The following is a 17,620-nucleotide window of genomic DNA, read 5'->3' on the forward strand; positions in this document are numbered from 1 at the left end:
AACAACCCTGAGGGGGCTTGACATCAAATTCAGGTCCCTTGTGCATTCCCAAGTCTACTATTTTATAACACGCTGTGCTCTCTGCTTGTGTAGATAAGTTTAAAGTCAACTGGTAACATGTTAGCAAATGGTTTTGCAACCCTATGAAAACCAGAACTTTAATACAACTTAGTGCTGTGGTGATAACACGGTTTGCTCCCACCTCCACATGCAAGACCAAGCTACAGTATATAGTGCCCTAGAAGGCTAAAACCATAGGTGTAGTTTGACTTCCGTATTTGGGAGGGCAGCTCCAGTCAGGCCACTGGGGCCACGCGTTTGGGAGGGCGGGGTGAGTGGCAAATTCTGCACCTGCCTCAGGCTTGCGTTTTGGGGGGCAACACCCAACTGAACTCCCCAAACTATGCCCATGGCTAAAACACAATCTCCCGTCACAGTAGATATGCAATTGAAGATGGGACCTTACAGAAAGATCTGAGAAATTTACATGAGCATGAGTTGTGTGAATTAGCAGGAAATATTTGGAGGTCCACAGGTTCTTTTCATTACAGTTCACAGTGTGGAATCCCACACCACTCACAACAGACTCGGCTGAACATTTCACTTTCCTAGCTCCGTGCATACCGTGTTTCTAAATGTCTTGCAGATTTTGGATGTTAAAATCAGATACTTTTCTACTTTATTAACAGTTTATAGTTTATTAGCCGTTTAAAGAAAACCTAAAACTATACAAAGGCCAGTTGCTGATCTAATTTAAAAAATAGCTCTACCTTTCAACTGACTTTGTTCCTCTGATTGGTTTTTAGGGGTCCAATCCAGCATTCCTTTCACACCAAAAACTCCTGTTAGCTACGATCTGACATTCTTTTTTTTACCAAATGGAATGGCCATCCTGCTTTCAGCAGTCATTTCCCAGCTACACTCTTGTCACTTTATAAGTCTAGCTTTTTGTTGCAGATTTTCTCATTCAGTGAATTTTTTTTTGTTTAGTGACAATTTGGGAATGTAAATCCTTAATATTTGATTTTCTTCACTGCTTTCTCTCCCCCCTCCCTAATGCTTTCTCTTAGGAGGTTTTTTTTGTCATCTTGGCGTGCTTCCATCCAGGGGGCAAATACAGTAGTATGTAGCCTCAGCATGAATTAAATAAGCTGTGAAGCACCACCACCATCAGATCTATTTACATGAGTATAAAATCTTTCATTTGCATTTCTTTTGGAAAACCTTCCTTCTTGTAAAATTAATACCAGTAGAGGCTAAATACAGAAAAGGTCACATTCAATACATGTCTTTTGTGGCAACTCAAGGTCTTATTCGTTAAAAGCTCTGGGTCATAATGTCATAACTAGATTTTCAAGTAACTTTATGTGGGAAAGAGCAAAAGTGAACCTTTTCAAAGTAAATTATTGTTTTCTTGTGACTTATGACCCCCCCCCCCTTTTTTTTTTTTTTGGTCTCCAACATAATGAAATCCATGTAACTCTAAAGGAGCAGAATTAGAAGAAAATGCAGTGGTGGATTTGGGGAAAGGGAAGGGGAATCAGCCATAGTTGTGGAAATAATTTGTAAGTTATTGACACCCTAGGGCTTAATCTGATGGACACAGAATTGCTGGAGCATGTACATTGCTGTTCAACAGTGTTTCTTAGCTACTAATAACACGCACACATAGATTCATACAACACAAAATGTTATACTACTTAGTTTAAAAAAAATACTAGGGAACTGTAGTAGATTATTTCTATCCAATGGAGACTGTAGGCTTAGAGAAAACATAAAGCCACTGTTTAATATTATACCTTTTGTAACAACCTTTCTCACTGCATTGTGTCCAGAGACATCAGACATCTCCTACATTATAATTCCCTGTTCAGTCAGTTCCTATCATGCCTACACAAATCCATTACATGTGGATGTCGCATGCATTTACCAGAAGTTCAGTGCATCTTGCAACACCACATATATTTGAGATACATGCAGCTTGTTTACAAGGTTTTTCCTTTCCACTGGAGGCAGAGCAATCCTCTTGGCCTGTGTGCTTACTAGCCTGTTCTGTGTCCAAAAAAAGAGTTAAAGTGCTTAACAAAAAACAGCCCTTCCCCCAAAAAAACAAAACAAAAAAACCCCAAACAAGAAATGAATCTGACATTAAAATACTATTTTAAAAGAGAAATAGGACATTTTACAATTATTATTGAACTGTAGATTACCATATAGTTGATCACACAATAAAACATACTTTCTTATTTTAATGATTTTCCTCCATCATCTGTACAAAGAATGGTTTTATACAATAAGGGCTAGCTTCTGCCATCCTGACTCTCAATTAGCAGTCTTTACTCCACAAACAGTTTGATTATTTCAGTCGCATTGTTCGCCAAATTAGGCTCTACTCATCACCAGGATTGGTGGCAGATTCTAGTGAATTCCTAAGGGAATGAGAGCTGAGTAGATTGCTGTGAGCTTGTTTAGATTTAACATGGAAATGCAATACAATTTCTATGGTATCAATAGAGGACGAAGAAAGAGGTATAACGTTAATTCTCTCAATATGGGCCTGATCCAGCTTCTGGGAACTCGGGAAATCAACCCTGTTCCGGAAAGTATGTAAGCATATGCTTAATCTTAAACACACCTTTGAGTCCCATAGAAGTAAAGGGGGATTCAGAACATACTTAATTGCTTTCCTGAACTGGGCCTCCTTGGGAATCTTTTCATTGATATTGATGAAAATTGGATCAGGTCCTTAGCAAATAATGATAACCTCTGGTGGATTAGGAAGAGGAAGTCTTCCTCTTCCTCATTGCTAGTGGCTCAAGAAAACAGATGGTGGTGATATTTATGGATAAGTAGGCTTAATTAGAACAAGGTTGTATGCTATTCACAGGTCCTTTAGCCACAAGACAAATACTCATTTGATTACTGTTAAAGGTTGACATGCAAATGAAGTCTATTGAGTCTCTTACAACATATAGTTGACTATAAAACTTTGTTTTACAATATGCTGTAAATTAGTGAGGGCTTAGTAAGGGGGTTAGGGCGATTTACGTTTTATTTTGTAAGGATGAAAAAGGAGTACTTGAAATATCTTCTTTAGCTATAAAAAAAAAATCTCAAATTAGAATGCTGGACTTCCATGAAACAGCACCCCTGTCACATACACTTGTCCAGCATTCCCCCCACACCTCCAACTACCCCCAGATATGCACACTTTGAGAGAGGCAAGTGCAAGGGATCAGCAGGGTGTGTATAAAAGTTATGTGAATTAAGAAGGGTTTAACAATACAGATTGGATTCAAAGGTGGGTATAGTTAGTTTCATGTTCCTGAAGGTGAGTTTATCTTTCCAAAGTCTGGGAAATGCTGCAATTTTAGCTGCCGACATGAGAGGGGAAAACAAGGATTTTAAATAGCTCTCATCACCATAATATCTGAGTGTTTCACATAAAGTAATAAATTTATCCCTGCAACACCTTGTGAGGTGGGGAAATATTATCTCCACTATTCACATGAGGAATTGAGGCAAAGAGTGACTAAGGGCCTGATTCAGAGCCCAAGGAAATCAGTGGGAGCCTTTGGTTAGGCCTTAAGTGACTTGTCCAAGGTCACGCAGAAAGTCCATGGCAGAACTGGGAACTGAACCCAACTCCCCTGAATACCAGTCCAGTGCCTTAAGTCAAGATAATTCTTCTTCATGACCTCTTTAGGTTGACATTCCTCCAGATATGTTTGCAGTGTTGTTATAGCCACGTTGATCCAAGGATATGAGAGACACAAAGTGGATGAGGTAATATTTTTTATTGGACCAACTTCTGTTGGTGGAAGAGACAGAGACTTCACCACGCCGGAAAAATAGATTGCATCATGGAATGGGCCACCCAAATGCCCTGGAAGAATACAGGGGAGAAACCCTTCCCCCCAACTAACCCCACATCCCTAGTTTTCCCCTACCACCCCACACTGGAACCCATATGGGGTATCATCAAACAATTACAACCCATACTTGATGGGGACCAGACCCTGAAAAATATTTCCTGAACCCCCTCTTCTGGCCGTCAAACAAACCCTACCCTCACTAAGCTCATCATCAGAAGCAAACTCCCCACAGAACAGGACACAACAATTCAAAGTGGTACCAGACCTGCCAGAACAACAGACATCTCTCTACTGTTGTGGTGATCAGTAGCCCCAACACACCTTTCAAGATCCTTGGCTACACATGCCTATCACAACATGTGGTGTACCTCATGCAGTGTATCAAATGCTCCAATAACAACTGTGTGGGTGAGATCAGACAATCACTATGCTCTCAAATGACAGAAAAATGACAGAAGACAAAAAACACTTTTCGCAAAGCAATCATTCCATGTCTGACCTCTCAGTTATTATCCTCAAAGGAAACGTGTGCAACACCTTCAAAAGACAAGCCTGGGAACTTAAATTCTTAACTCTGCTGGACACTAAAAACTGTGGACTTAACAGAGACACTGGTTTCATGACTCACTACAACAATTTGTAACACACCCTACTAACCCTTAATTGCCCACTTCATTTTAAGTGGTCTCCTACAGCCTGTGTGAACCCCTTGTGCTTAATGATCTGTCCAACCTCATATTTAGCTCAGGCACTCTGGTTACGTTCTCCAGACCTGAAGCTCAAAAGCTTGTCCCTTCCACTAAGAGATGCTGGTTCAATAAAAAGATATTGCCTCACCTACCTTGTCTCTTTGATCCCTCCAAGTAGGGGAAAATATATGGTGACACATTTTCCAGATTAGAATAGTAGCAAGTCCAATGAAACATGCATTCTGATCAATAGAAAGAAAATGGACCAGAAAAAAATAAGCAAGAGGGGAAGTATGTGCATGTAAACTGGACCTCTCTAGGTTTTATTGTTTGTGTGAGAAACTTACATTTCTAATGATTTATCATAATACTTTGTAATAAAACCAACAGAAAACTGAAAAGAGAGAATAGGGAGAGGAAATTTGGTCATCTATTAACAAAAGAACACTGGTACCATGTAACATTTTATTTTCAGGTTGCTGGCATCTTAAGTCTCCGTTACACTGCCATCATGGTGCAACAGGGCTGACTGAGAATCAAGCTCACAAGCCTTTTGTTTTTGAAAGGTTTATTTACTTTCATTTTTACAGTTGAAGGAATTTTTAGTGATGACATAGGCAGACAGGCGCTATCTTAGGGTTTTATACTGCTGCCCATCACTGCAGTACCTTGAGTGAGTCTTTTCCCAGCCACCTGTTAGTATTATTATAAGAAGGGCAAATTGTTCAATGGTTAAGGCACAGGATTGGTGTTATGGAGATCTTTTAATATTTCCAGCTCTTTCATTACTCGCTCTTTGATATAGTATGATAACTACTATCTGTCCTCATTCCTCTGTGTAATATACTGATAATAGTACTTACCTACTTCCCGGGGTGTTTGTGAGGATTGAATCTATTAATAACTATAAAATGCTTTGAGATCTTCATTTCGAAGTAGTTATACTTTGCTCTTGTATTACACTATAAGCTGATACTATGGCCACGTATTATTTCATTGATTTATTATTAATTGTTGCATGCCAACCATGTGCTCCACGCTGTTAGGACAGACATGTTGTCTGCCTCAAGGAATTTGCAGTCTAAAAAAATTTCATTTAATGCTAAAAAATTATTGTAGCATTACAAAAGCCAAGGAAGGTAATTTTTAAGCACTTGCTAGCAAATATGCTACAGCTGGTAGGCATAGATAGATGTGTAATTCTGAATACCGAAGGCAGGGTGCTGAGCTAAAAATGGCCTGTTTCACATGCAGTATAGAATGACAGTTTTTTATTTCTTCTGTTATAAGTGGATTTAAGGCTTTGTTTCCTGAGATCAAGGGAAGAGGAATCTCCTGAGAATTGCATTTGTTAATCTCTAATCAATTTTAAGAGAATCCTGACTTTTTTTTCCCTTCTGTCTCTTCAGACCTCTAGCCAGACCGAACTAGAGAATTGGATCACTGCAATCCATTCTGCTTGTGCAACAGCGGTAGCAAGACAACATCACAAAGAGGACACAGTCAAACTGTTGAAAACTGAAATAAAAAAGCTGGAACAGAAGATCGATATGGATGAGAAAATGAAGAAAATGGGTGAAATGCAGCTGTCCTCGGTCACGGACTCCAAGAAGAAGAAGACCATACTTGATCAGGTAATCTTGCTTTTATATCTGAAACAGATTAATATAAAATATCTTAGAGACTTGTAAATGCTGCTGCTGTTAGTCTTAAATATTGAACAAATTGATTTTCTGTACTTGGCCTATCTAAGTATGGAACTCAGAAACTGGCTCAATTCTCTATTTTCTCTTATCAGCTTTATAGCTAGCATTGCCATCATGACTCCTCTGTTGCTTGTACTTCCAACTTAAAGTGGACAATTTAGCTGCATTTGAGAAACAGAAATCCTAGAGCAGATGTCTCTCCTGCTGTCACAATGGCACCTTATTTTAGGAAACAAACATATGGACCCTGCTTCATTAGACAGCAGCACTCTTAACCCAGGCTGCCAAATGTGTTTGGAATTCTACCCATAGAAGGAGGGGGCTTTTGGGTCTTTAATGTGCTGAGTTAAGGAGATTTCCCTCCCTGCAAAAACCTTTGAGAAGAGGTGAGAGGAGGGAGGGGACGCTTATCTTGCTGTTCAAATGGTTCTTTTCAAAGGCTTTAAATCCACAACCAGAGGACAGATCAGTTTTTCTGTCCCTTTATCTTCCTGGCTTTTTAGCACTCTGAAAATATTTTGTACCAGCTATTTGAATTACTTAAATGAGTCCTGACATAGGCTGATTATAGGGCTCTTCCACTGATAAGATTAATTATCTCCAGTGTACCTCACTTCTTTTTCAAATATAACACCAAGCTTCATTGATTTTTAAACTACTACTGATGATGATGAAGAGCCAGGACTCTGTTTGTGGAATCTTATTGGGTTTTTTGGTCTTCTCATATCTATTGTCCTTGATGTATAAAAACTGCCTCTTAGGAGCTATTCAGAAGAGAATCCTGGGAAACAAAGGAAATGAAAAATGGAATTTTAATACTGTTAATTAGCACCGAATCAAAGTAGCAGTTGCCTTGGGAGAAGATTTCTACCATGGATACAAAAATATTTGTTAAATTAAAAAATCAGTTAAATTAATTTTAAAACTTTGAATCATTTTTGTTTCTTTTCCCTCCTTTGAAATGCAATCAATATTGATAGAAAATTTAATTTAATGTGATTTTCCAATATTATTTTTTAAAAAAAATATTTACTACTGTGCTCTTTTTCTCTTCCCTACCACTCCCCAATCCACACTTTTTACAGATCTTTGTTTGGGAACAGAACCTTGAACAGTTCCAAATGGACCTATTTCGGTATCGTTGTTATTTAGCTAGCCTCCAAGGAGGGGAGCTGCCAAACCCAAAAAGGCTACTTGCTTTCGCAAGTCGTCCAACTAAAGTTGCAATGGGCCGTCTTGGAATCTTTTCAGTATCTTCTTTTCATGCACTGGTGAGTTTCAATGGAAGCCAGAGGTCAGCACTGCTAAACTATAAATCGCTTGGTGGTTTCACAGAGAGATTAAATTAACAAAAGCTGGTATTGATGTCTGTGGGGTAAATTCTTACTTCAACGTGCAGGGATTTCTGCATCTTGGGATGGGTACATATCTTTGATCTAATTTAAAAATGGATACTCGGAAATGATTGTCTTGAAGGAAATTTGGTATCAAGTCTGTTCTTTTTAACAGTAGGAGAACCACACCTTTTATACATGTTTAATATTCATGCCAGATATACATTATACATATTGTCATTATAAACACACTCCTCACTGTTGTTACCAAAACCATAATGGGGCCCAAGAACTTCCTGTAACCCTTCTGCCTGTCAGAGCTGGCAGCAACAAGGGCCGGGTTCAATATCTAGGGGATCCATTCCAATAACACAATGCAAACCGGCTCGAGCCCCCACCCAGTGACCTGGGACAAATATATACCACCCCCGCTGGGCGCCTCCAAGAGGCAATACTTCCCCTCTCGCAAGCACATAGTCTGAGTGTAGCAAAAGCCTTTTAATAACAGAGAGAAACAATGTGGCATTATGTTGGGGAAACACCACCAACAGGATTCATAACACAACCCATGAGCAAAAAAAACCCACCCCAAGCAAATTGGGGCATGCCCTTTTCCCTTTGGTTCTTGAGTCCAGCAACCCCAAATCACCCAAAGTCCCAAAAGTCCAATGACCCAAAAGTCTGTCCCTGGTCAGGGCAGCCCCAGAGTTTGAAAGTTTAGCTGCGGAGCTTTACCTCCCAACCTGGGTGGAGATGGGACGGGGGTAAGAGGCACCTTACATGATCTGAAGCTGACCGCCCCATAATTCCATAGCGGCGCTCCGCTCCGTCAGCCGCCCCACGAACTCCTTCGCTCAGCTCCGCGGCCCGCAAGCAGCTCCTGCCATCCACGAACTGCTCCGCAGCGAATTGCTTCACCAGCCTGTCCACAAGGCACTCCAGCCATCCCGCAAACTGCTCCACAGTATATCTTCAGGCTCCCCCCCTACTTAACACAACACTCAGTGATTTCAGCTCTTAGGTGAATTCAGCTTGTAGTAGGGGAGCCCCAGTGCTGGTGCACTGTTAACCTAAAGTGAGCTCAGCAGCCTATAACTAGACTTCTAATGAAATCAAAATTAGCTCTGATATTCCACAGTGGAGCGAGGAGGAAGTGCAATTAGCATGTAAGGCCCTCACTAAGGGGCCCATGCCACCAAGTATTAATACTTGTCCCCAGCCTCTCTCCATTCACAGAGTTTTGGAACCCATGACCCTTGCCTAGCGAGTGCTACTTAGTTGATGGTGAATCCCTCCATCATAACAAAAGGCCACGTACAGTTCCAAGCACAGTTCCCATAATCAGGGTAATAACAATTTATTCTTCCTGCCCCAATAACAGAGACGCTGGGGATCCCACAGCAGCCAAAGTGACCATTTGGGCAGCTATGGTCTCATTCTAGGCGGGGTGGGTGTGCCTATGCAAATGAGTTCGGCACCTGAAGTTCTTTTCCACAACTTGCCACACCTCACCACCAGATGTCAGGGTGGAGCTCATCCTGACACTGCTTACATTCCTTACAGACATGGTGGTACTGTGGGTGTTAAAGATGACCCAGATCCAAAAGTCCCTGTTCCAAATTTTGAGACAGTCTGGATCCAAACTTTGCAGCTGGTCCCCATCTCTCCAGTGGGCTGAACCAAAAGCCTGGGTGTGACCAATTCTGAAATTTGAGAAGATTTAGCTCTGGCTGTGAACTTTGCAGCTTGGGCCCATCTCCAATGCCTGTGAACTCATAGGGCCTGATCTAAACCCCAGTGAAGTCAATAGGAGTCTTTACATTGACTTCAGTATGTGTTGGATCATACCCAGTTTGGCAAGATCAACTTTCCCACAGCGTGAATAAGATTATTGGTCCATCTAGTCCAGTATCCTGTCTCCAACAGTGATCAGCACCTGATGCTCCAGCAGAAAATGTAAAACCTCTCCTATACTCTTTCCCATTTGGCAAACAAGCCTTCAGCTGTGTTAAAATGGTTTAAATTTAAATACCATAACAATACAGCTCTTTTAAAACACATAAAAATGTACTGCACACTGTTGCTTTTTGTTATGAATTTAAATGGCATGCCTGTATTTTAGGCTTGGGTTCCTGGAGCTTTACAGAAATAGCTGAGCTCTGCTGTTGTCTTGTAGATGTCAGCTGTACCCTTCAATTGTGAATACATAGCTGTAGTTCAGTCAGAGGCGGTTTTATTCTTTTATATAAAAAGATTAGCATCATCATCCTGATAATTGCTGGTGAATTTATATTTTTAAAGAAGCGAGTCTTCATTTACATTTGTGCTCATTTTCTTTTGCCTCTAGCTTTTCAGTGATGAATTTTATTGCATTGCATGAAATTTAGCTAAATCTGCCTTCTCATGTTGCTTTCTCTAGAGCCCCAATTTTTGAATATGTTGTTTTGGAAAATAAAAGTTCTCCCCTTAATAATGCATCAATGGTACAGTTACATTGCTGTAATTCAAATATAGAATTGAATTGTACAAGATATGAGGCACCCTGAATTCACATTGAGTGTACTGAGTTATTATGGTGATGAGTATAATATAGAAAACTACATTGAGAGCACACTCTCTTAGGAGAGCTTGTGTAAATTAGCATAGGGCTATTAACTTCAGTAGTGTTACATTGTTTTACATCAGCTGAGGATTAGGCCCAATTTTGTTAACTAAATTGCTTTTTTTTTTTAAATTAAAACAATTTCAGATGAAAAAGCCCAAAGATTTCACTGATAGAAATGGTGCAAGCAGACAAGTTCAGAAGTCATTGTTAGGTGGGTTGTTCTGCACTGTGTTAGACAGAGGGCTTGTTAGGACTTTCAGATACAAGACAGATACTATAGGTAAACTAAGTAAATGTTCACAAGGTTTGCCTTTATGAAGCTAGAAACCTGCAACGACAGTTCAACTTCTATTTTTCCCTTACTTGTCCACTTTCCAAATGACAAACGCGATTACTCTCGGTATATCTGTTCTCTGGATGCCCAACCCAGTATTCTGTTATGTCAGTTCTCATACAGTATTCATGCTTACAGTACCAAAACAACCAGTCTCTCAGCGTCTTATCACAAATCTGCCTAGGTTTCTTTGTTCTACCCATGACTGCATGCCAAATGACAGTCAGAGATTGTTAGTTTTGTGTATGGGACTCTCCTACAAGTAGGTTTCAGGAAATTCACCTCCAGGGTTGAAAGGCGGGTGTGTCCTTTTCACTTTTTCCCCAAGTCATACTTGCCATACCTCTTACGCTCCTTCTTTCACAAAAGAAGTGTTTGAGTATCCTGCATCTTGGAAGGAACACCCAAGAAGCTTGTGAAGAAGCTTTGCTTCTGACTGATGATCCTTTTTTTCCCATGAGGGATTCCCTGGTTGGGAAACCTTCCCAATTACCATGTCATGTAAAGGCAAATATGTTTTAGCTAAATAGATTGTTATGGGTCAATGTTTCAAATATCCAGGCAATCGACACTTATCTAGCTTGAAACTTCATTTCAGCTCCCACGGAATTATGCTGAGTGGCTCTTGCACAACTGCAGGGCCCCAGATGACATTATTATGTATAATCACAGGTATCACTGGAGCCCCACTGGAGTATGGGGCTGGATTTTAGGGGATTAGGTAGGGTGGGTTATTTTGTTATATAGCACAGATTTCATGGGGAAATACGATAGCTACTGTAACAATCTGTACTCTCTCCCTCTATAAAATCTGCAAAACTGTGCTATAGAATAATAAACTGTCATTTCCTGAGCCTCTAGAGCTGAATTCCGTGGGGAGCTGTGATGTCACTGAGTGATGCATTCTGGGGCATTACAGCAGATCAAAAGCTTCCTGAGAGTAGGGTGACCAGATGTCCCTTTTTTTAAAGGGACAGTCCCACTTTTGGGGACTTTTTCTTATATAGGCGCCTATTACCCCCCACCCCGTCCCATTTTTTCACAATTGCTATCTGGTCACCCTACCTGATAGGGAGGTAGAAATGAAGACATGGCAGGGAAAGAATTGTGCCCTGAAGGCCTCTCTTACTCTGGCTGTTAGAGGAATTCAGGATAGAAAAATATACTTAGTTCTTCATCTTCCCTTTTCTTGTTTTTAAACACATTGTTCATCTTTAAGGAAATACTTGTATTTAAATACCTGACATTTGGCCTGCTAGAAATCATGAATCTGTTTAGGTGAGCACAGTCCACTTTACATGCAGGAATAAAGACACAGATGAAGCTCTTCAAAAGTGATTAGTGATTTTGGGTCCCTCCCTTTTTGGGTGCCTAATCTGAAACATTATAAAGGGGCCTGATTTTCAGAAAGTGCTGAGCACTCGCTCTTCACAAACCAGGACTCTTTAAAATAGATCAAACTGGGCACCCCAAACCATTAGATACTGTGTTTTTGGATATGTTGGCAGGAATGAGTTATGTTACAGTGGGAGGCAAATAGCTGATCTGGAGTCATCAGCGTTCTTGTTGCGAATACACATTGGTTGCTCCAGAGTATTTACCATTTGCCCACTAGACTTCACTGTCAAAGCCAGTAAGCTTTGGTATACTGGGATGCTGCAGCCTTTAATTTAAAACCTTATGGCACTGGCAGGTGGCAGCTCGCACTGGGGAGGCTGGAGTAAGAAGAAGAACACAGGCCATGTCCAGATCCGCCAGCAAACGGAGAAGCAGGTTTTCTTCTCTTTGGGGACTGGATACTACCTCAAAGAAAAAACAAGGGAGGCCAAGCATTAACCAGGTAGGTAGATAGAACACTAAGCTTCATTGTTATTTTCAAGGTATATTTTATTACCATGCAGAAGACGCTTTGAAAAATAACCCCAGCTCAGGCAAAGAAGTGTTGCTTACGCAGAGCACTTTTAGTGTGCATTGCATACCCAACCTTAATCTCGCCTGTTTAATCCTTCATGGTTGTGTAGTCATCACACTTAATATTCTCTTCAAAATGAGTCACTGTAGTTGCAGATAAGCATATAACAGCTCATGTTTAAATGGTCCTGAGTGAGGTTTGAGGCTCATACCTTTTTTGAGATGAATGGGTTGTGTTCCTGTCGATGCTGTCCTTTGTCTGGAGACTGTTTTCACCAATCTAGGTTAGCCAGACAGCAGCAGCACATCTGTTTACAGCTGCATTTTTGTAATAGGAAAAAAATACAAAATTATTTTTTCTTGAAATGAAAGCTTAGAGTTTGTAGAATGTTGCAGCTGAGTTTGGAGAGAGCGCTGTAATGGACAACTCTTTGTATTTAGGAGAGACGATCCATGCTTCTTTTGAACAAAATCTTTCAAGTTTTCATGCTGTCCCCAGGGCTGGCTCCAGGCACCAGCTTTGCAAGCAGGTGCTTGGGGCGGCACTCAGAACGGGGCGGCAGTCGGTGTCCTGCGGCGGCAATTCGGCGGCAGCTCCTCCGCTCTTCCTGCTGCCGCGGCTTTTGGGTAGCAGCCCCGCTGCTCTGTTGCAGCAGCGGCAATTCAGCAGCGGCTGCTTGAGGCGGCAAAATTGGTAGAGCCACTCTTGGCTGTCCCTCCCAAAACTTTCCACAGACATATGTATTTCAGCGGATTAAGAAGGTGTTTCCCTGCCTTACTCTCCCAACTTCCCTAATTATAGCTTTCAGATATTGGTAGTTATGTCTCATCTAATTGCAGGAATCATAGGGTTTTCTTTTTCTTCTGTTCTCTTTTTTTGGGAAGTGGGCAGGGCAGGATTTGTTTTGGGTTTTAGGCCTGTGATTTCCTCCTGTCCCTGTTGTTAAGACAGTGGTGTGGGTGGGGGAGTATTTATTGCTGAGGAATATGCCATGTAATGTGTTGTTAATGAGACATTAAATATCCACGTCATGTACATTCTCATCAACTCTTACCTTTGTCTTTCTCTCTAGTCAGTTCAGCCCAGTGATTACAAAGGGGGCAGAGTTTCACTAGACAACTAGCTGGTGCCTGATGAGCATTTTCAGAAGTTACATTTCCATTGTGTGTAACATGCTTGCTTTTAAACAAATGTCCCCAAACCAAGCAACGTCCCTAGTGCTCAGCTAGGATTCTGTCCATGCCAAGTTTCAGATGTCAGGTATGTGTGCCATAGATTGCCAAATCCCACTCCCACCTTCCCCCCCAACAGAGGGAGGTGTATTTCCCCCCTGCTCTTCCACAACCCTGAATTGGCTGAAGGAATTTTGCTCCAATTAAAAACATTAGATCTGGACAGAGACCAAGCTTTAAAGAAAATTCAGAAAGTGAATGTTTTGGAAGGTTACCAGGATGTCTAACTCTGAGGGGGTTAGGTACCTAAATACCTTTCAGGATCTGGGCCTATATGTTCTCTGTAAATGTAGGTCCCATTCCTGCTGATATTTACTCATATGCTTAATTTTAAGCATGCTAGTAGTCCTATTGACTGTTAAGGATTTGCAAAATGGGGGCTTTAGATTGTAAGCTCAGTATTGAGCAGTGACCATATCTCTTTCACATCCTGCATAGTTCCTGGCCCATCTTAGACACTACATAAAAAATAATTAATAACACAATTATAAACAAGTGAATATATGGAGTTATAGAAACTGTTTTCCAATCTTAACTCTGGGAGGCTCCTTGTAGTGCTTGATGTAATGAAATCAAAGCTGTGTGTCTTCCCTTCACCAAGATGATAAATGCTTACGCCCTATGCCCATCTATAGTGGATTGTTAGTTTTTGCAGGTGTGCCAGTCTGGATCCATTCCAAGTTACTACCTGATCCTGCAAATACTTCTCTACTTGTGTTCTTGCTCCTGCACAGTCCCATTGTCTTAGTGTCCTTACCTCGTGCTAGATCATTGACTGTTACTTCACTAGCAAGAAGTCATGTTGCGCCCAGACTGTTGTGGTTGGAGGAGTGTTTACAAAATAAACAAATAAGCTTGCTTGTAAGAATAACTACACAGCACTCTTGATCTGGAGATCTCAAAGCACTTAGTGAAAGTGGGTAAGCGTTATTATCCTCATTTTACAGATGGGGAAACTGAAGCACAGAGAGGATAAAAATTGTCCAGGTTCACACAGCAAGTCACTGATGGGACTGGAAATAGAGTTCAGGCCTCCAGTCTCCTAGCCTGGCGCTCCATCCACTAGGATATTCTGCCTCCCTCTGTCTTTTTAGGAATCTGATCTTTTTCTTTTATATTTTTTGCAGTTATCATTGAAATAGATTTTGTCAGTTTAATTTACATGCTTGATGTCAGAGATTTTTTTCTTAAGACCCTGTAACGTGTCCTAGTTAGAGTCTGTTTTTAGATTTGAGTGCATTATTGCATTATGTTATAAAATAGCACTTTTTGCTCTGCAGGTCTTTGGTGAAGGAGTTGATTCCGTGAAGAAGTCTTTAGAAGGAATCTTTGACGACACAGTACCAGATGGTAAGGTAAGAAAAACCTGGACATTACAAAGGAGTTCTATTAATTTATTTGCCTGCTTGAAAATAAAGCACATTCTTGCAGTGCTAGTAAGATGAGGTAGAATATCGATAGGGTGGCAGATCCAATGACAGCAAAATCTGCCTGTCATAGGTTCTCCCAGGCATGGGGGACAAGATGCTGGGCCTGCACCCTCTGTACACTAACATCTTGCCATGAATGGGATGGAGTCATTGCAGTCATAGCTACAAGGATCCACTGGACAATCCATTCTGTGGCTAGACCTGCAGAACCCATAAGGACTATGAACCTTAGGAGGATTCCTAAACTACCTGTTTTAGCATATAACTAATTATAGTAGGCATTAATATTGTTTATAATAATGTCATCATTTGCCCTGTGCTAAGTTTTTACTTCAGGAGATGGAGGTGATGATGCAACAGTGTACGTTAATATACAATAAACAGGCCTTGATAATGTTAATTGTAATTGGCAAAGGATTTATGTGAACCTACTGCTAATTTAGGATTATTGCAATTGTAAAGTACAGTATTCTCCACATTTAGCTTTAATACTATATGCAGCTCCATAAGGCTTTTAGCTTTCCCAAAACAACCACAATCCCCTTCCCAAGCACCCAAAGGAAAGTCAGCTATAAAACACTGTTAAACCAGTGCTAAGGAGCACATTTTTAATGTAGTGAGTAGGGATTTAGCTGTGTGACTCCATTTGCAGCTAAAAGGAATTGTGCAGCTCTATCACTTTATCAGAAATGTACCCCTAGGGTCCAACTTCAACCTACAGAAGAGAGAAAATTCAAAATGAATGCTGGGATATGCTTTCCTGTAATACCTAGAAACCTTAGCACCATAGCTGTTTTCTTTGTGCTTGGTTAGATAACTGGGAGATATGATGCATTGGAGCCTTAATTTTTAACATCAGTACTTTTTTTTTATATTATGCCCCCCACATTGCTAATACCCATAGGCATAGCTCCATTTAACTCCATAGGACTTTTGCATTGACTTAAGTGGGGTCAGGATTTTACCCATAGTGTTTGTGGTTTAAGCTTATTACTTTACACTTGTACTTGTATAGCACCTTTCATCTGGGGACTTCAGAGCACTCTACACTCACTGCTGAATTTAACTCACAATTCCCCTATAGAGTGGATATCTTACCCGTATTTTACATATGGTGAAACTGAGGCTACAGTAGAGTTAAATGAGTTGAGCAGTGTCCTGCAGAAAGTCTGTGGTGGAGGCAGGAACAGCACCCACATTTTCTGATTCTCTATCCCGTGTATTAACCATAGATCAGCCTTTCCTGCTTGTTATATTCCATATCTCCTGGTCTATTTGTATTTGTCTGTCCCAAGAAATGGAAACTACGTGGGTATTTTAATTAATGCTGTGTGATCACAGATACAATTTAAAAATAAAGTTTTGGAAAGGATATGAAGCCCTCATGCATCAGGGCGGAAGCCAACCTGGAACTCCTGGGGGTTAGGAAGAAACTTTCCCTGGAGGCAAGTTATCTCAGAACTGCCTACTTCAGTTTCTTCCTCTGAAGCAGCTAGTGCTGGCCACTGTTGGAGACAGGATACTGGACTAGATGACCACTGGTATAATTCTGTATGGGAATTCCTGTGTTCCTACCACCTACATATTGAACTTTGCTATAGTGAAACTCCATTTATATTGTTATTGTGATGTACAATAAAAGCCGCAAATTTTTCCGGTCCAAATTGCAATATACAAACTGCAATTCCATTGCTACTTGAGCATCCACTAAGGGCTGGTCTACAATAGAAAAGTTATACTGGTAAAATTATGTTGATTATGGGTGTTGGTTTTTTTAACAGATATAGTTATACTAATATTAGCCCTAGCACAGACAGTTATACCTGTATAAAGGTGCCTTATACCACAATAGCTTATTCTTCTTCCCAAACTAGAGTAAGCTACACTGGTATAAGCACATTTATATCAGTAACATTGTGTCCACACTGGGGGGGAGTGAGGAGGTAGGCGTGTGGAATTGCTATTTTAATCTACACCAGGATAGTTAAAGCAGCAAAACTTTCTAATATAAACAAGCTCTTAATCTAGGTTTGTGAATAAAATGTCTTCCCTCCAACCGGGTTCCCGGGTGTATGTATAGTACAGCATACTGACTTCCTTACACTTGGTATTGAAGAAGAGATGGATGATATTTTACCATTAATGGATTTTTCTATTCAGAGGGAAAAAGAAGTGGCACTGACCAGCACCCATCAGCATAATCCTGATTGTGACATTTGGGTTCATGAGTATTTTACGCCATCTTGGTTCTGCCTGCCAAATAACCAGCCCGCTTTGACAGTAATCCATCCAGGTGACACCACAAGAGATGTTTTGGAAATGATTTGTAAGGTAAAGGTGCACTTTGAAATGAACCTTTCAGTGACAGTTTTTCATTTCCAATTTTTAGGCTTTTCATGAACAAATCTACTATACTGTGTTTAACAGACCAGTTGGACTTTAGGTGTAAAATCACAATCACAGTGAGTTGTTTAGTAAAATTACACCACGTTGAATAGGAAAC

At 40.6% G+C, this 17,620-nt stretch overlaps 1 protein-coding gene across 9 annotated transcripts in view; it reads left to right on the forward strand.

Annotated features, from left to right (window-relative positions):
* Nucleotides 1-17,620, forward strand: part of TIAM1 (TIAM Rac1 associated GEF 1) — a 254,077-nt gene that overhangs the window by 176,073 nt on the left and 60,384 nt on the right. For 8 of the 9 annotated variants that reach the window (XM_075133192.1, XM_075133175.1, XM_075133180.1 and 5 more), the window contains 5 exons: nucleotides 5,974-6,198; nucleotides 7,356-7,541; nucleotides 12,237-12,383; nucleotides 14,968-15,042; nucleotides 17,278-17,448. In XM_075133192.1, coding sequence (XP_074989293.1) covers nucleotides 5,974-6,198; nucleotides 7,356-7,541; nucleotides 12,237-12,383; nucleotides 14,968-15,042; nucleotides 17,278-17,448 — 804 coding nt within the window. The remainder of the gene's footprint in view (nucleotides 1-5,973; nucleotides 6,199-7,355; nucleotides 7,542-12,236; nucleotides 12,384-14,967; nucleotides 15,043-17,277; nucleotides 17,449-17,620) is intronic. The other variant, XM_075133200.1, reaches the window with a different exon arrangement.

This window comes from Caretta caretta, chromosome 1, assembly GCF_965140235.1.
Source record: "Caretta caretta isolate rCarCar2 chromosome 1, rCarCar1.hap1, whole genome shotgun sequence".
Classification (NCBI taxonomy): domain Eukaryota; kingdom Metazoa; phylum Chordata; order Testudines; family Cheloniidae; genus Caretta; species Caretta caretta.